This window comes from Electrona antarctica, assembly GCF_951216825.1.
Source record: "Electrona antarctica genome assembly, chromosome: 23".
NCBI classification, from domain to species: domain Eukaryota; kingdom Metazoa; phylum Chordata; class Actinopteri; order Myctophiformes; family Myctophidae; genus Electrona; species Electrona antarctica.
In genome coordinates, this window is record NC_136804.1 from 9,683,283 (window position 1) to 9,702,886 (window position 19,604).

The window sequence follows — 19,604 nt, forward strand, 5'->3', positions numbered from 1 at the left end:
AAATGGTGGAAAAATTGTGTGCTATTAAAAGATTGAAGGGCTCCAGTGACCACTGTACTGTAATGTAGAAGACATTGTATTTATTTATGTTTTCCAGGTTATCTCTCTACCAACATCAATACAGCATGGAATTGTGGACAAAATCTTATCCAACGACAACAACATAGTTTTGGTTCTGAGAAGCTAAATGTCATCAAATTGTGGTCCGTGGCTCAAATCCCGAATAAATAATGGGCCTTGACATGAAAATGGTTGAAAACCACTGATTTAGGGGCAAAAGAAAATTCATCTCTCCCTTTTTTCGAATTAATCTGTATTTGTTGGTTTAGCAAACTATTTCTGGTTCTTGAGCAGTTCATCAATATGGGTTTTATACATGTTCTTGACATCTTCCAGGTCCAGCCTCAAATCAGTAGCCTCCTCTGCCTTCTGTCCATACATCTGGAGTACGGTATTGTGTCTCTGCTCCAGATCTTTGATTTGGACCTTCAGCTTAGGGATGTCCTTCAACTTGTCCTCCATCGCCTCGTTCTGATTGGTGAGTCGAACCAGCTCCTCAGCCATGACTGCGCGACTCCTCTCCAGACCGGAGATCTCCAGTTGTAGCTGTGCTATCTTCCCCAATCTCAGTTTGAGTTGAGTCTGGAGGTTCTCTATGATGCTGGAGCCTCCACCTTCGTAGAAGTTGTTCCCACTCATGGATAGGGACATGGTGGTTAGGGAGTACTCGAGAGGGCCGTCCTGAGATAGCACAGAGGTATCCAGACCAGTGCTATTCGGCTGGCTGATTGAGCTGGAGTGGAACAGTGGGGTGGAGATGGAGGAGGTGAGGAGCTCTCCAGCAGAGAGTAGTGTGGCCTTCCTCTCCCTTTCCTTAACGTCTTCTTGTGCTAGGCAGCATTTACTGTTCCTCTCTTGGCCCACGTTCATTCTCTCCACCTCCAGCTGACTGATCAGCAGCAGCTTCTCTTTCTCCTCTTCTAAAGCTTTACTGTGGTCCCCTCGCCGATTTTCCAGCTCATTGTGCAGCCTGCTGCTTTCATCCTCCAGTCTCTCCCTCTTACGCTTCTCTGTGTCCAGCTGTCCCAGGACAAGGCTGTTCTCTTGATGCAGCAGGGAATTCTGGGTCTCGAGATACGCCAACTGGGCCTTGACGGCGAGCAGCTCATCGGTTGCGGAACGCTCCTTATCCATGGCAACGGCCAACTGTGCCTGGGCATCCACTAGCCTATCAGAGATGCTCTTCTCCAGCTTCTCCCAAGACGCTGTCTTGACTCCCAGTGTGGCCTGCAGGTTCTCAACTTGCCGGAGCACAGGCCACATCACAGACATAGCATTTTGAGTCAACACCTGGTTCCTGGTTTCTGACTCCTGCAGTCTCTGTTGGATCTCACTGATCTCATCTCTCATGTAATCCTCTTTTCTGCCCTGCTGGTGCTCAGCCCTCTGCAATGCCAGTCTCAGGTCAGCCACTTGGTTTGCCAGAGCCTCCTGCTGCAAACAGGCATCCTCTTGGGCTTTCTGCAGGGCCATGCTCAGCTCCTCCTTGGCCTGGGTCTCTCTGCTCAGAGCCGCCTCCTGGGCTTCACTGGCCATCCTAGCTTTGGTCTTGTGGAGCTCTGCCAGCTCCTCGTAAGCGCTGTCCAGAGCAGACTGCAGGATCTTCTTGTTCTCCTGCAGGTCCTCAAAGTCAGTCTTCAGCCTGCCGAGCTCCTTCTCTTGACGCTGCACTTCACCTTTCAGCTTCTTGATGTTCTCTCTGTGTTGCTTCTCCATCTCTTCCTTCGCATTCAGCACCTGATGCAGATGTTTGAGTTCCTCTTCCTGTTCCTTGACTTTCTTGCTCTGTTTAAGGATCCTGGCGTCATTGTCCTTCTCCTTCACACGCAGCTTCTTGATGATGTTGGAGTGCTGCAGCTGTTGCTTGGACAGTTTCTCGCCTTCCTCCATGAGGCCTCTGATCTGCTTCTCCTTGTCTCTAATGATCTCGATCATCTTATTATTGTTCAGTCTGGCAGATTGCTCTTCTTGCATGCCCTTAATTTCCCTCTCCTTGCAGGCCAGCTGAGCCTTCCTCTCTGCTTCAATGAGGCGCTGTGTGAACTCATCTTTCAGAGACTTAATTGTAGAGCTCTCCTCCTTTAGGCTTAGCACTTCATCTTTGAGGTTTCCACACGCTTCTTCAAGCCTAGTTTTATCTTTGTTGGCTGTGTGCAGCTGTGACTCCGTCTCCTGCAGATGACTTGACAGTTCAACAATCGCCTTCTGAAGCTCCAGAATATGACACGTGGAGACACTTTCACCTTTCTCTTCTGTAATCGGCTGTATGAGGTGCTGTTCAGCATTGGGGTTAGCACCTGGCAGTGTGACACCCCTGATCCCTGCCTCCTGCTCCATCACCTCTTCAGGCTGCTCAATGTTAACAGGTGTGATGCTCTGACACATCTCCATCTGGTCCACTGGCTGGTCCCTTATTATTTCAGTGGGCCCCACTTTCACCTCCTCCTCCTCCTTCTCCCCCTCCTCCTCTACTTCCTCTTTCTTCACCAGCACTCCCTTCTCATTCTGAACCTTCTGAACAGCTGATGACACAGTCACCACAGGGGCAGGGCCGGTGGTGACATACACAAGTGTATAAATCCCGGGGATCTCGGCATCCAATTCGACCTGTCCGGGACTCCAGCTATCTAGCGAACGCACGCTGAATGAGTCGACACACTCAACAGCCTCTGAGGAGCCGCCACTCTTCGTGAGCTGGGGGTTGTCTTCTGGGGGTAGGTCGTCACAGGTGGGGGTTAATGAAAGCTGGACGGAGCCCTGCATTAAGTGAATGCTGCCTGTACCCTCCCACGGCTCCTTCCTGGGTCTGGCTGAGCTCTTGCTGGTTGAGCTCTCACTCAGCATGCTTCCGTGATCCACCAACTCAATGTCGCTGGTGGTAGACGTGCCCAGGGAGAAGGTGCTGATTGGAGGAGGGATGTCATTCTGATGGTCCTCTATCTTCGGCCCATTAGACTCCAGGAGGATCTTGTTAAGGAACGAGGGAGCCGATGTGTCAGACAGGGAAGAGCTTGTAGTTTCAGAGGTGACAGTAGGAGGTGCATAGGGCGCGTTGGCGACATCCTGCGTAACCGGTGGTTCTGAATAAGTTGGTGGTAATTGTTTCATTTGTGAGTCCACAGCATTCTCTGTTTGTATCCTGCTCTTCTTGGTCATTTCGCTGTTGTCGTCACTGGGATGATTGCTTGAAGATGAAACCGGAGACACTGGCATGAGGACTGTGTCTGGACGTGATGAGGATGGTGCAGACTCAGATTGAGCCATCTGACTATCTACATCTTCCAGGTTCTGTCCACTTACGTCAGCAGGAGCCAGCTTGAGAGTTTCTTCATCATCGTAGATCATGCCGGTCCCCTGGCTCTTCTCTTGCAGGTGTCTTCTGGATATAGGAGGCACTGATACAGCCTGGGTGTTTTCGACACCCTTTTCAAAGGCACTAACACTCTTTGACTCATCCATGACCGGGTTCGAGATAAGAGTGGTGATAGCCTCGGATGAAGGAGGAGGGATATCTGCGGTCTCTTCAGAGGGAGAGTCACATTCTGTCATTCCCCACCCAACCCTTAATGGCGTCTTCACTGGCAGATCGTCGTCGGGTATCACAACAGTGTCATTCCATTGGTTCTCTTTGAGGTCCAGGACTCTGTCAATGGACTTTTGAGCTGTTGTCAAAGCTTGCTTGGCAAAAGTGGACAGCTGGGCTGCATTAAACCAACTCATAGTTGGAGTCTGTTCTCCAGCCAACAACACGTCCAGTGTTTGTTAATGAGAGTAAGTTAACACGTTGCGATGCCAGCCAAACCCGTTATACTTTGCTTCGGTTTGTAATTCTGAATTTTGTTGTACGAAACCCAGTTCTGTTACGTGTTACGGCCAAACACACAACACAGAATCAACACTAGTAGCTACAGCTAAATATCTGTTCGGCTGGTTAAAATCCAAAATGAACTGCAAGTAAAAAGATAACTTTGAATCACAACCCCTCTATCTAGTATAACTGCTTCAATCACAACATCAATATTTCCATAGTTTGGCATTTCTGTCGGCTTTGTTGTTTGAGCATCGTCCAGTGTTTTAGTCGCTTTCAACTTATAGCCCAATAGATTAAGTGTTACCCCACTTGCTACTCTGCAATCTTATCCATTATATCATCAGTGATGTCACTTGGCTCAAGCACCGGGAGGAAAGAGTGGTTATAGGAAACATCTTCACATATTCTGAACGTTTCTCTATTGGATCATGCGTTACAATGCTATTGTGCTACTTTAAATAATCAATTCAAACTAAAGTGCATCAAATTATGTTTCCCTCCTTTATGTTGTTGGTGACATCACATTTCCAACCTCACACGTGTGTGTCTCTGTGTGGGGGATTATGCCCAAATGTAGACATACCTGACTTCACAGCACTGACGTATGCCATAGATCGCTGACGTCATTACGTATCTTGGCCTATACTGGCGTGCACAAGAAGTTTTAAAAGAGAGAGAGAGAGAGAGAGAGAGAGAGATCTCCTTGTCTCTCTTTGTTATTGTACGGGGGCGAGCAGGGTCTGAACGCTCGGCAGCCTGGTTAATGGTCCTACTACGTCTGATGGCATATTTCACTGGACACATTTACATTCACTACTGCTGTGACCTACTCGCAGAGAACCACTTACTTCGTTTGTCCCGTGTGTGTGTGTGTGTGTGTGTGTGTGTTTGTGTGTGTTATGTAGTCAGAAATGTATTGAAATCTATGCATTTCAGAACACATCTGTATAGCCTATGTATGTTTTGCAGTTTGAAATTGGAAATTGTTATATGAAAAATCACACCCATGTGAAGTGAGGGGCGCTCTTATCATCTTACAACATCGAGAAGGGAATTCGGTATAGAGCGTCGCAGTCCCGCCCCCTACCAGGGCCCAGGAAATGATTCTCCGTTCATTTTCCTCATAGACATTTCAGAAAGTATTTATTTAAAGACGTTTACGCCGCGGACAAAGCCAACTCTTGTCGTGACAAATCATGACAACAAACACAATTTTTCGGGCCAAACAAATAATTAGAAAGTAGAAAAAAACGGCAGGTTACAACACTTTTTTTGTTGTTTTTCTTCTATGTAATTATTTGTTTGGTCCAAAATATTGTGTGTGTTGTCATGATTTGTCACGACTCGAGTTGGCTTCGTACGACGCTTAAAAGGTCTTTAAATAAATACTTTTTGAAATGTCTATGGGAAAAATGCATTGTTGTGATTCATTTCCTGGGCCTGGCATCGTCATATAGCTTGGTATGATTAGGTGATGTAATGATGATGTAAAACAAACGGTGACAAAACAAACATTACATTCTCTTTATTGTTAATGGTGTTTTTGAAACAAACATTGAACTAAAAACAAACATTAAACCTGTATATAGGAGGGGCTAGCGCCCCTCAAAAATAAAATAAAATATTGCTTTGGAAAATTGTATGAAATAATGTAAATTATTCATGATTTGAACCTGCTAAAATTACCCTTCAACGTATTGTTTATGCCATCCACAAGTTTTATAGTTAATAGTTGAAATTAGGCCTTAAAGAATTCTGTTTTCCAAATGAACAACATACAAGTTCTGATTCTGAATCTGAACTGTTCTGTAAATGGGCACAATATTAATTCTATTTATTTATATTTATATTAGACTTTAAAAACTCAACATTTAACATCCCACATCAGCAGTCAAGACGTAGGCTATTGGGCAGGTATTATAGAAATACTACTGACATGACATCCTTGTGAAAACACAGATAAATAAGATCATAAATAATATAAGGTCCCAAGCATACCGAATGGATCTCAGGAGATGTTTCAGTCATGAAGAACTGTGTCACTAGCCTACTGTTTGCCAACCAACCCTTTATACTGTGTTTTGGTTTGTAATTCTGAACTTTGTTGTACAAAACCCATAGAACCCATAGAACGTTTCTCTATTGGATTATGGCTCTTCAGAGACTGCACTGACGTACGCCATAGATCGCTGACGTCATTACGTTTCTTGGCCTATAGTTGGAGGCCATCGATATTGTCCTTTTCTTTTTGCTGAGGTTTGCGTGATCTGCGCAAAAGGACAGTTAACCCATTTTGGGCGGGAACCCCTTTTGGTGTTTTAAACATTGTTATAATTTAGCTATTGAAAAATAGCAGATCTACAAGCTCATAGCGCGCCACCGAGTGGCGCGCTACGAGCTTGTAGGTCTGCTATTTTTGAAAAATCGTGAAAATATTTATTTCAGAAAACTGGAGGATTTAGAAGGATTTTTTAAAATTTTGAGGTCAGGCCTAAATGGGTCAAATGATAAGGGACAATATCGGTGGCACCCAACTGTATACTGGCGTGCACAAGAAATGTGACGCCGACCAGTTTGGAATCACAGACAGAACATACATTACCCACTTCAGCTCAGCTTCATGTGAGCTTGTAGATCTGCTTTTTTTTAAGAGAGAGAGAGAGAGAGAGAGACCTCATTCTCCTTGTTATTGTACGGGGGCGAGCAGGGTCTGAACGCTCGGCAGCCTGGTTAATGGTCCTACTACGTCTGATGGCATATTTCACTGGACACATTTACATTCACTACTGCTGTGACCTACTCGCAGACGTAGAGAACCACTCCTTCGTTTGTCCCCTGTGTGTCTGTCTGTCTGTCTGTCTGTCTGTCTGTCTCTCTCTCTCTCTCTCTCTCTCTCTCTGTCTGTCTGTCTGTCTGTCTGTCTGTCTGTCTGTCTGTCTGTCTGTCTGTGTGTGTGTGTGTGTGTGTGTGTGTGTGTGTGTGTGTGTGTGTGTGTGTGTGTGTGTGTGTGTGTGTGTGTGTGTGTGTGTGTGTGTGTGTGTGTGTGTGTGTGTGTGTGTGCACGTGGTGTGAGAGTAATAACTGCGGTGATCAGCCACATACTCCCACAGGGTGGCTTTATACCACTTATGCGAAGACAGTGTGATACGACTGATAGAAGACAATGAGAGAAAGGGAGAGAGATAGAGCAAGGGCTTAGCCAATCAAATATCCATCTCTGTCACCGTTCTGCTTGCAGCAGACTATGAAAAAGCAATCCACTGCACCACGTCTATCATTTATCATCGCCATTGTCATGATCATCTCTCTCTCTCTCTCTCTCTCTCTCTCTCTCTCTCTCCCTCTCTCTGTAAATGTAGATGAAGTCCTGATGAGGGCAGTAGAGGACCTGGTATCGTTTCCCATCTGTTGTCTTGAAGTGTCATAGCAGAGCACATACTGTACAGTAGCCTACACATCAAAAACGTTGGTCATTTAGGCAGAAGTGGCTCTGCTACATCACAGGTGCACTTGACTTTATTTAGCCACTTAATTGGAGCCTAGAGTTCCTAATCTGGATCACCATGAGCACTTTGCTAAAATAGCAGATCTACAAGCTCACAAGTCACAATGCATTGTGTCGCGATGCGGTTAACTTGCAGCATGGCTATTTTCGGTGAAGTGATATGGTGTCCTATTTTCGTCAGTGCTAAACCCCTTATCCCTAAACTTGTTTGCTTGCTTTTTTTTAAGGGGTGCTAGCCCCTTCTATAAACAGCTTTTGTCCCCACACGTCTCAAGATTTGCCATTGACCACGGTAAGAGAATTCCGGTCAAATGTCCGCAAAATGTTGTCCCTGCCTGTCTCAAGTTGTGCCATTGACGATGAACGGAGAAATGACGTCAGAATTCCGCTAAATATGACGTAAATTAAACATCAAACATTAAACATCAAACATTAAACATCGCCATTGCAATTGAAGGGGACATTTACGTCATGTGTAAACGAGTAAATCAGCTAACCAATCACAGGCAACAGGCGTTCTGATTGGCCAATGGCCAGTATGAGATGATGCATGATGATGAGAGCTGATAATTCCGCTAGCCTAAATATGACGTAAATTAAACATCAAAACATTAAACGCCCTTGACATTGAAGGGAAAACTTATGTCAGGAGACAGTGTCTGGAGACAGTGTTGTTACGTCTCGCCCCCCATCGACTTCACATCTGTGTGCTGTGGGTGCTCTGTGCCCTTCAGCGCCACCAGAGGGACGCAGAGCACTCCACAGCACCTCTCAACACACCTGTCTCCCAGTTACAACCTCCCCACCTGAGCGTCGTCTGCAATCAGCTGATGAGCCCTGTCTGCAGCTTGGCGCCAGTTCATCTCCAGTCTACGGTTGGTAAAGTTAGACAGCCAGACTTAGGTCCTCAGTGCTTAGAGTTAGACAGTTTAATTGCGCGAAAATGCGCGTGCACGAGGCGCGTGCGCGTGCATTTTGCACCCCCTACTGAACGTTCAGCACCTGCTAGTGTAAACATCTTCCCGCGGCCCTGGCCTTTATCCAAGGCGCTTTACATAGATTGTGCATTACATTCACCCATTCACACACACATTCATACACCGATGGCGGCGGAAGCCATGCAAGGTACCAACCAGCACATCGGGAGCAATTTGGGGTTCAGTGTCTTGACCAAGGACACTTCGACATGTAGACAGGAGGAGCTGCAGGATTCGAACCGCCGACCCATGGATCATTGGACGACCTGCTCTACCTCCTGAGCCCCAGCTGCCATTGAAACGGACAAAGCGTCCGGTTCATTTTGGATTTTATCAACATAATATTGCAACATTAGGTTTTTTTTCTGAATTTAGTGGTGCTGAAAGAAAGCAGATACAAGCTAACAGCGTGTCACTTCGTGCCGCAAGCTTCTACATCTGTTAATTAAATTTAAAAAAGCATTTTTTGTGTGTTCTTGGCACAAAAAGGTTAAACTAAACTACTGATTTAGAAGGCGTCTGTAGAATCGCCTTCAGGTCTTAATTAATGGGTCAAGTGGTTAAGTGATGAGTATTGTGTTCTCTGTCTCGGTGAGGCTGGGTTCCTGGCTTGAGACCACACATTTTGGGTGAGAAGATCTGGCACTGGGACTGCTTTCGCCATTAACACTGGGGCACCGTGGGCACTGCATTAATGGCACTATAATCCACTGCTCCTAATGTGAAGGGTTAAATACAGAGGACACATTTTATGTACAGTTGGGTGCCACCGATATTGTCCCTTAACATATATATATATAACATAATGTTTAAAACACCAAAAGGGGTTCCCGCCCAAAATGGGTTAACTGTCCTTTTGTGCAGATCACGCAAACCTCAGCAAAAAGAAAAGGACAATATCGATGGCCTCCAACTGTATGGCGTAGTGTAATAGAACACATCGCCTCACCATTCATTGTTGTGAGCTTGTAGATCTGCTATATTAACTCAATGCATTTTACTATGTACTCTGTATGCCTCCAGCTGGGGCACAAATTTGATTTTCTTCATCTGTCTCTCGAACCAAAATCCTTTTTTAATGTGAATTATTTTCCACTGTGTTTTCCCTTATTTGACTTTTAACACATTCAGACCGTACGACGTGTGGGAACGTCATAACTGACGGGTTGCTAGGACATGTGTACACGTCCTATAGCGACGTGTACACATCGTGTACATGTGTACACATCCTAGCGCATTTTCATTGATATCAACCGAGAGAAAAATATTCTGATTTTTTTTCTTTTTTTTTGGAGTTGGCCTCTCCTTCTGCACCATACTCTCCTTCTGCACCATACACCATACATGCGCGTTGTCGTTCACTTCCCTGTTTACCATTCACAAAGAAATGCTCGGTGCGCGTAATCTAAGGTGCTCTCCGTGGTTTTGACCAGATGGATATACTAAGCTCTTCATTTCTGACTTCATCATGCCTCTCGAAATATGAAGCGAGCGATCATTAGCGACTTTTATCGGAATATTAGCGAGGTAAGCAAGCAAAAATACATCTCCCGTTTTTTTTCCCGGAACGGAAGTGAGGGGGCTTACAGAGTAAAAGCGGCCATATCTTCCCGGCACCCCGAGCTTCTATTTTGAAAGAAATCCTGGCACTGATTGTGTGAATAAAAATGAAAAATCACACCTGTGTGAAGTGAGGGGCGCTCTTATCATCATACATCATCATACAATAAAGCAGAGACTTCTGCCCCCACCCCCCGCCTTTCAATAAAACTACATTTGATTGACATCTACGTGTTACTGATTATGGGGAATTTTATATAATTGTAATCCATTAATTATTTGTTGTGATGAAAATGAATGAGCGAATGGAATCGCACACAATGCACGGCACAAATCAAATAACTTCTTTGAAAAGGCAATTATATAAACTGAATGGACACGACTGAATGGAAATGACTATAGGAAAATTACAATCACAGAGATTTGTGAAGAACGAGACCTTTGAGCTGTGCTGTTGTGCGTCCAGGCAGTTCCACTCCCGTCCTGTCTATTACGCGTTCTATCAAATGGAATTCGCATTGCGGGTGGTCTGAGCCTCAGACCACACCTCCACCCGCAAATATAGGAGTCGGCATAATGTATAGTGGGTAGTGTGGCTGCAAGATTACGGATAGTGGAAGGTTCTAAACATGCTACAGTTGGGTGCCACCGATATTGTCCCTCATCATTTGACCCATTTAGGCCTGACCTCAATTTTTTTTTAAATCCTTCTAAATCCTCCAGTTTTCTGAAATAAATATTTTCACGATTTTTCAAAAATAGCAGACCTACAAGCTCGTAGCGCGCCACTCGGTGGCGCGCTATGAGCTTGTAGATCTGCTATTTTTCAATAGCTAAATTCCCTGTGGTCCGACCTCCCGTAAGGTCGACCATGCATTAAGGTTGGCGAACATGCCCAAATTGTGTTCCAATGGATCCAATGCAGTTCTTATTTGGTCACAAGCTCTTCTAAATAGTTTTCATTGGTTAAATATTTATAAACCCCACAGACAGTCTTAAGTTACCACTTTCAACCTTGCATCCCTACTGTATTTTTCGGCATTTTTCAAAAAGAGGCACAGAACATAACTCGTTGTGCAGCTTTACTCTTGACTTTCTTTTCCCACTTCATTCCCTCCTTTCCTTCTTGCCTGGGTTATTACCATTAATAATCTGAGCAGAACGCTGGCCGGCTCGCAAAGACAATGATTAGCGTCGAGGAAGAGCCCATAAACTGATGGACTTAAACTGTCTGATGAACGTTCAGCACCTGCTAGTGTAAACATCTTCCCGCGGCCCTGGCCTTTATCCAAGGCGCTTTACATAGATTGTGCATTACATTCACCCATTCACACACACATTCATACACCGATGGCGGCGGAAGCCATGCAAGGTACCAACCAGCACATCGGGAGCAATTTGGGGTTCAGTGTCTTGACCAAGGACACTTCGACATGTAGACAGGAGGAGCTGCAGGATTCGAACCGCCGACCCATGGATCATTGGACGACCTGCTCTACCTCCTGAGCCCCAGCTGCCATTGAAACGGACAAAGCGTCCGGTTCATTTTGGATTTTATCAACATAATATTGCAACATTAGGTTTTTTTTCTGAATTTAGTGGTGCTGAAAGAAAGCAGATACAAGCTAACAGCGTGTCACTTCGTGCCGCAAGCTTCTACATCTGTTAATTAAATTTAAAAAAGCATTTTTTGTGTGTTCTTGGCACAAAAAGGTTAAACTAAACTACTGATTTAGAAGGCGTCTGTAGAATCGCCTTCAGGTCTTAATGGGTCAAGTGGTTAAGTGATGAGTATTGTGTTCTCTGTCTCGGTGAGGCTGGATTCCTGGCTTGAGACCACACATTTTGGGTGAGAAAATCTGGCACTGGGACTGCTTTGGCCATTAACACAGCATTCACTGGGGCACCGTGGGCACTGCATTAATGGCACTATAATCCACTGCTACTAATGTGATGGGTTAAATACAGAGGACACATTTTATGTACAGTTGGGTGCCACCGATATTGTCCCTTATCATTTGACCCATTTAGGCCTGACCTCAAAATTTAAAAAAAATCCTTCTAAATCCTCCAGTTTTCTGAAATAAATATTTTCACGATTTTTCAAAAATAGCAGACCTACAAGCTCGTAGCGCGCCACTCGGTGGCGCGCTATGAGCTTGTAGATCTGCTATTTTTCAATAGCTAAATTATAAGGACAATATCGATGGCCTCCAACTGTATGGCGTAGTGTAATAGAACACATTGCCTCACCATTCATTGTTGTGAGCTTGTAGATCTGCTATATTAACTCAATGCATTTTACTATGTACTCTGTATGCCTCCAGCTGGGGCACAAATTAGATTTTCTTCATATGTCTCTCGAACCAAAATCCTTTTTTAATGTGAATTATTTTCCACTGTGTTTTCCCTTATTTGACTTTTAACACATTCAGACCGTACGACGTGTGGGAACGTCATAACTGACGGGTTGCTAGGACATGTGTACACGTCCTATAGCGACGTGTACACATCGTGTACATGTGTACACATCCTAGCGCATTTTCATGGATATCAACCGAGAGAAAAATATTCAGATTTTTTTTCTTTTTTTTTGTAGTTGGCCTCTCCTTCTGCACCATACTCTCCTTCTGCACCATACACCATACATGCGCGTTGTCGTTCACTTCCCTGTTTACCATTCACAAAGAAATGCTCGGTGCGCGTAATCTAAGGTGCTCTCCGTGGTTTTGACCAGATGGATATACTAAGCTCTTCATTTCTGACTTCATCATGCCTCTCGAAATATGAAGCGAGCGATCATCAGCGACTTTTATCGGAATATTAGCGAGGTAAGCAAGCAAAAATATATCTCTGTTTTTTTCCCCCGGAACGGAAGTGAGGGGGCTTACAGAGTAAAAGCGGCCATATCTTCCCGGCACCCCGAGCTTCTATTTTGAAAGAAATCCTGGCACTGATTGTGTAAATAAAAATGATAAAATCACACCTGTGTGAAGTGAGGGGCGCTCTTATCATCGTACATCATCATACAATAAAGCAGAGACTTCTGCCCCCACCCCCCGCCTTTCAATAAAACTACATTTGATTGACATCTACGTATCATCTACGTGTTACTGATTATGGGGAATTTTAATCCATTAATTATTTGTTGTGATGAAAATGAATGAGCGAATGGAATCGCACACAATGCACGGCACAAATCAAATAACTTCTTTGAAAAGGCAATTATATAAACTGACACGACTGAATGGAAATGACTATAGGAAAATTACAATCACAGAGATTTGTGAAGAACGAGACCTCTGAGCTGTGCTGTTGTGCGTCCAGGCAGTTCCACTCCCGTCCTGTCTATTACGCGTTCTATCAAATGGAATTCGCATTGCGGGTGGTCTGAGCCTCAGACCACACCTCCACCCGCAAATATAGGAGTCGGCATAATGTATAGTGGGTAGTGTGGCTGCAAGATTACGGATAGTGGAAGGTTCTAAACGCGCTATATGCGGGTAAGGTGGGGACTTCCCTGTGGTCCGACCTCCCGTAAGGTCGACCATGCATTAAAGGAGCATTCAGTGATTTGGGTGATTTGGAAAACCACCCAGTCCGCCCCGGTAACAAAATGTGCACATGCACGCTCTACAGTGGGGGGAAGTGCAACAGGCCAACAGCATGTGCACCAAGGCCCGCCCCCACTCGATCATGATTGGAGGAAGGCCCCTCTCATCCTGATTGGATGAAGGCTTTGCCACCTGCCACCAAAACTGAAACTAGGGTTGTTTGACCCCAGGGGCTCACTGGGGACAGGGAGGAACTCCTTATATGGTCAGCACACTCTATAGTAGGGAGGATTATCCAGAAAAAAAGAAAAAATAAGTGATATTTGAATTAAGTCAAATCACTGAATATACCTTTAAGGTTGGCGAACATGCCCAAATTGTGTTCCAATGGATCCAATGCAGTTCTTATTTGGTCACAAGCTCTTCTAAATAGTTTTCATTGGTTAAATATTTATAAACCCCACAGACAGACTTAAGTTACCACTTTCAACCTTGCATCCCTACTGTATTTTTCGGCATTTTTCAAAAAGAGACACAGCACATAACTCGTTGTGCAGCTTTATTCTTGACTTTCTTTTCCCACTTCATTCCCTCCTTTCCTTCTTGCCTGGGTTATTACCATTAATAATCTGAGCAGAACGCTGGCCGGCTCGCAAAGACAATGATTAGCGTCGAGGAAGAGCCCATAAACTGATGGACTTCTGTTTTAATTAAAGGGGAGTAGCCTTTCAACAGTGGGAGGGCTATTAAATTAGCAACATTGTGGCTCCATGCCTCACTGACAATACAATGGGGCATGAAATAATATGAGGCAGGCACATTGGCGGTACGGAGATCTGAAAGAGCTGGAAATGGACATATCCCCCAGAAGGGACTATATAACATGGAAGCTTTGGTTTAAAGCCATACACATTCATTGCAGCAGGCTTTTTGGTGACACCTCTGGTAACTCTGTTGTCATTACAGTGTGTGTCTATACGGCCTATTTGTTCTGTGATTCCCAGAATTCAGTTTGACAACAAAACTAGGGTAATACTGCTCAAAATGAACGTTGCAGGTTCTTAGCTTCTGGGATATTTTGGAAAGCAACAGCAGTGTTGTCATAAATGGCATGTTTAACTTAATTACATTCACCGTCATTGACGAACATTTACATCCAATCCAATCCAGCGGTTAATCGGCAATGATGTGAATCTACATCAAGTGGTCTTTATAGAGCGTCGCAGTCCCGCCTCCTACCCTGGACCAGGAAATGAAACCCAATGCATTTTTCCCATAGACATTTCTTAAAGTATTTATTTAAAGACGGTTACGCCGCGGACAAAGCCAACTCGAGTCGTGACAACTCATGACAACACAAACAATATTTTGGACCAAACAAATAATTACAAAGAAGAAAAACAACAAAAAAGTGTTGTAACCTGCCGTTTTTTTCTTCTTTCTAATTATTTGTTTGGTCCAAAATATTGTTTGTGTTGTCATGAGTTGTCACGACTCGAGTTGGCTTTGTCCGCGGCGTAACCGTCTTTAAATAAATACTTTAAGAAATGTCTATGAGGAAAATGCATTGGGTTTCCTGGTCCAGGGTAGGAGGCGGGACTGCGACGCTTTATAGTGCCGTTGTTGAAGTCATCCGGTTTAACCACAATGGTTTGACTAAGTAGCGCCAGTCTTGTATCCCTGATGCTTTGATAATTAAAGTTGTGACGTTGCAGCTGACTGTTTGTCACAACTGATCCAGGGGTGAAAGAAAGTAGTAAATACAGGACAGACAATAGAGAGGAGGCTAAGAGGGGGTAGTATAAAAGTTGGCGGACATGCAGGAGAGAAGGCAATTTTGAAAAAGTGTTTTGTCAAAGGCCCCTGTCGTCTCACTGCCTGTCAGGGACAGACAGCTCTGTTCCGCTCTCAGCTTTGTTCTACTTCAGAGACTCTTGCTCGGTCCTTCCACTCTCTCTCTCTCTCTCGCTCTGTCTCTCTTTCTCTCTCTCTCTCAATGCTGAGAAAACAGCCGTTCATTCCACATCAGGCTCGCTTTATGAGTTTTTTTGCAATGCGTGGTGGCTAGCTTCCTTAAGAAGCTTGCTTTCTGACAAGGCCATGAATACACTTAGTGGCGTCTAACTCCTCGTTCCTCTCCGCTGAGCACTGGCACAACATGCAGATTATTAGCTGAGCTCTATGTGGCAAGAGTCCCGCTCGGCCGCTCCCCAAATATCAACTACCTCATCAGTAGCCTGGCTAATAAGCCAGACCGAATCAGCCGTTGGCAAAGAAAAAATTGCCTGCCGGCGCATTACGGTCTGGAGAGGCTCAATTGTACGCCCATTTCCTACACCAGAGAACTGGTGTGGCCAATCGGGACACGGTATGTAATATGGGCGGGCTTTGGTACAGTGACGTTCAATGCTTGAGACCTTTGACTGACAGTAGCTCTGACCAATTGCGTCAAAGAGAAAATGTTTGAACCCGCCCCCCAGGAAACAAGATCCATACACAGCATCTCCAGACTCAAATAGCACACCACAGTGTGATTTGAGTCTGGCTTATTAGCCAGGCTACCTCATCAGTGGTTCTCAAACGTTTTCACAATAAGGCTATTTTTAACAATCTTTGAAAATGTTTGACAAATATTTAAACTACACAATAGGGCTATCACATCATTATCATATGCGAGATCCCAGAACATATCTCGCATCGCAACATATTGATAAGATGTAGGTATTGTGTGCTTTCTATCAACACAAATAACTTATCATGTGTGTATGTTTTTTATTGATTCTGTACGAATTGTTTTGTAGTTTCATTACATTTTCAAATGTTTGAACGGCAGTCCTCACGGCGCCACCATCTCGCTCACGTCACGTCACTTCCGCCTTCTTCTATGGTGACAGTAATATATGCCTCATTTGCACAAATGGAACCAATAACAACAGAAGTGCTACAGTAGGTATTGGTAATGGTGTATGCTTAGTGTGTATGTATGTGTATGTAGAACTAGAAACATAGAGTCTGGTGAAGGTGAAGGAAGCATACAACATTGCCGATCTACACACAGTTGACTATTTTTGACGAAGACCTCTAAAGTGAACAAGAGAGGGCCTATAGGCCCTATACTCATATACTCAACAAAGTCTTATAAAGTATAGGCTTTAAGACAAGTAGTAGAAATGTAACACTGTTACTGAAGAGATCTGCTCCATATAAGGGCACAAAGGGGCATGTCCATAATTGGGCATATAGCAATATCCATATATGGGCATTTCTTCAAGTAAAACCCAAACAGGGTGTTCAATAGCACTGATTTATACAAATAAAATAAAAATGGAAAATGGAGATAGATGGTTTCTGCCTGACAGCGACCATAATGTGTGTGTGTGTGTGTGTGTGTGTGTGTGTGTGTGTGTGTGTGTGTGTGTGTGTGTGTGTGTGTGTGTGTGTGTGTGTGTGTGTGTGTGTGTGTGTGTGTGTGTGTGTGTGTGTGCGCGCGCGCGCGCGCGCGTGCATGCGTGCGTGTGGAATGCTGTAGCTTCATAAATTAGTTCATGTATTTAAATTGGCCACATTATATTGGTCATTTAGTGCCCTAAATATTAAAATCCATAGACTTGGCTGGCAAACGATTTACATCAGAAGTGCTCTAAAGTCTAAACAACATTTGAGATGCCTTTCAAAACTGCTCTATACAAATCCAGAGGTTTCATTTACCCATACGGAACAATTTTGTATACCTCTGTACGCAACACTAAGGACTTTGCACAGTGCGAGGAGGGGGTGGTTTTTATTAGGCGGGATGTAAGTTAAGGAGACATTGCTGTCATAAAGTTATCTAATGGGATATGGCTCAGGGCCCAGGGCCGCCATCAACGCTACTCGGCCTAAGAATGACGGATAACAGGCCATGCCCGCCTGGAGACAAATGTTCAGTTTGACATCAAAGTTCCCAGCTGGAGCAGTGATAACCCATTATCTCTCTTTCTCTCTCTCTCTCTCTCTCTCTCTCTCTCTCTCTCTCTCTCTCTCTCTCTCTCTCTCTCTCTCTCTCTCTCTCTCTCTCTCTCTCTCTCTCTCTCTCTCTCTCTCTCTCTCTGTGCGTGTAAATTAAGGCTTCTCTGTCACCGTTTGATCATCCTCAGTGGCCCGTTTGGGCCACTGCCACTGCAAGAGGAGAGAGAAAGAGAGAGTAGGAAAAGGGAAGAAGGGTAATAAGGGGAAACAATAGGACAAACAGAGAGAGGCATTTAAAGAGAGCACGTTGAGAGAGAAATGTGGCCGCGGGCGCAGGGTGACTGAGTCTTTCAACACGCAGCGACGATCCCTCCTCTCCTTCCAAGAAAAACAACTTCCATGTACTAGTATATTTCAAATCAAATCATTGTCCAGTGTCCACTCTTATCTCATAACAGGTCCAGAAGTCTGTTTATGAAAAGTGTAAGAAAATATAGCAATGGTCTTCTAAAGCAGGGGTGGGCAACTGGCGGCCCGGGGGCCACATGTGGCCCCCACCTTCACTTAATGCGGCCCGCAGGTTAATATCAGAATACTGATATAGTATTGATTTGCAAACATGACCCGCTTTAATTACTTCAGTCTAAATTAGTAGCTCATTGCTTCAACACAAGTATAATTAAAGGCATTTGAAATTACATAAAAATGTTAATTTTCAGGATTCCAATTCAAAAATAGCAAAAATGTAAGATTTCAATTCGATTATAGCAAAAATAGCCGATCTACAAGCTCAAAACGCGTCGCGCTGCGACGTGTTTTGAGCTTGTAGATCGGCTATTTTTGCTACGACAGTAATATATGGCCCTAGGGAGTGAGAATGGAACTATAGTGGCCCTCTCCATCGTCAAAGTTGCCCACCCCTGTTCTAAAGCAAAGGTTGACCACTTAAGCCCTATAACTCATGTGTGTTGCGGTGACAGAGGAAAAACAGCTAGCAAACGAGAGAAAGTTTCCCCCCCTAAAACATGAACATCAGGTACAATGATTATACTAGGAGGAAGATTTTTTTCAAAAACATGTACAGAAAGTATTTAAATGATGTTTATTATGTGGTCACACCCACCAGTTCATTAAGTATACTTGGTTTTCACCTTAGCACCACTCACCTGAACTTAATGATAATGATAAGCTGATAATGGGGGAGGGGTTAGGGGAGGGGCTAGGGTTATGATGTCACTAAAGTGGTATATTTTGATTGGGCAAGGGAAGATATATTTGAATATTCTAACCACCTCTATTAGAGTAATGTTAACTCCATAGAACGTACAAAAATCACACAGCACTCCATCTGTAAAGGTCACATTGCTGTGAAGTGCACTCTGCTGCTGATCCAATGCGCTGTGTCTGTCGAGCGTGTTCTCCTCCCGTCCAGACCGAGCACAGCGTATAGCGAGTCTAGCGACGCGTCGCTCTCCGAGCACTGTCCATTATTTCCGTGGGAGATTACAGTGATTTGAGAAATGCCAGCCAGCGCGCCGACTGTGATGTTGGCACTTTGATTGATAGAGTAAAGGCCGACCCCAGTGGGAGAGCACCTCGTTGCTCCCGTGTCTCAGCCACCGAGCCACATGACGCACTGGTCACCTGGAGGACAAGGTTACTCACAGCGCGGGCCGACCACACTTTATACAACGGGAGGGACTGCATAACAAGATTGATCCTACAAGACTTTAATTCATCATTCATCTTTTAAACCCTGCAGCAGGAGTCTTCAACAGGGCCCGGGATCCCTAGGGGGTCCTCAGACTTACTACAGGGGGCTGCCAAATCATTCTGTCATATACTGTAGGAACGTTCTTAACCACTTCGACCATATCCCTGTTCTGGTGGGAATATTAGCCTAAAATAGCCGATCTACAAGCTCACTATTTTTGGCAAATAGGTTGGGTGTGTATGGGGCAAAAAGAGCAGACCTAGTAAGTAGCCTACAAGTTGTTTAAGTGGGATATTGAAGTGCTCAAGTGCCTGAAATGCACCTTGGAGGACAACTTGTTTTTTTTCCAACCATGGTAGGTCGCATTTACTATGAATACCTGCATCTCCCGTCCGTCAGTTAGTCCCCCACGTGTCCATATATGGTCACGTCTCCATACATGGTCACGCCTCGTGACATCACGCCTCCATATATA

The 19,604-nt window shown here is 44.6% G+C and overlaps 1 protein-coding gene across 1 annotated transcript; it reads right to left on the reverse strand.

Annotated features, from left to right (window-relative positions):
• Window positions 1–333: 333 nt before the first annotated feature.
• Window positions 334–3,609, reverse strand: LOC306916357 (TATA element modulatory factor-like; the record flags this gene model as incomplete). Its single annotated transcript, XM_079494191.1, has 1 exon — window positions 334–3,609. One exon carries the CDS (start codon window positions 3,607–3,609, stop codon window positions 334–336), a length of 3,276 nt encoding a protein of 1,091 aa, XP_079350317.1.
• Between the last annotated feature and the right edge of the window lie 15,995 nt (window positions 3,610–19,604).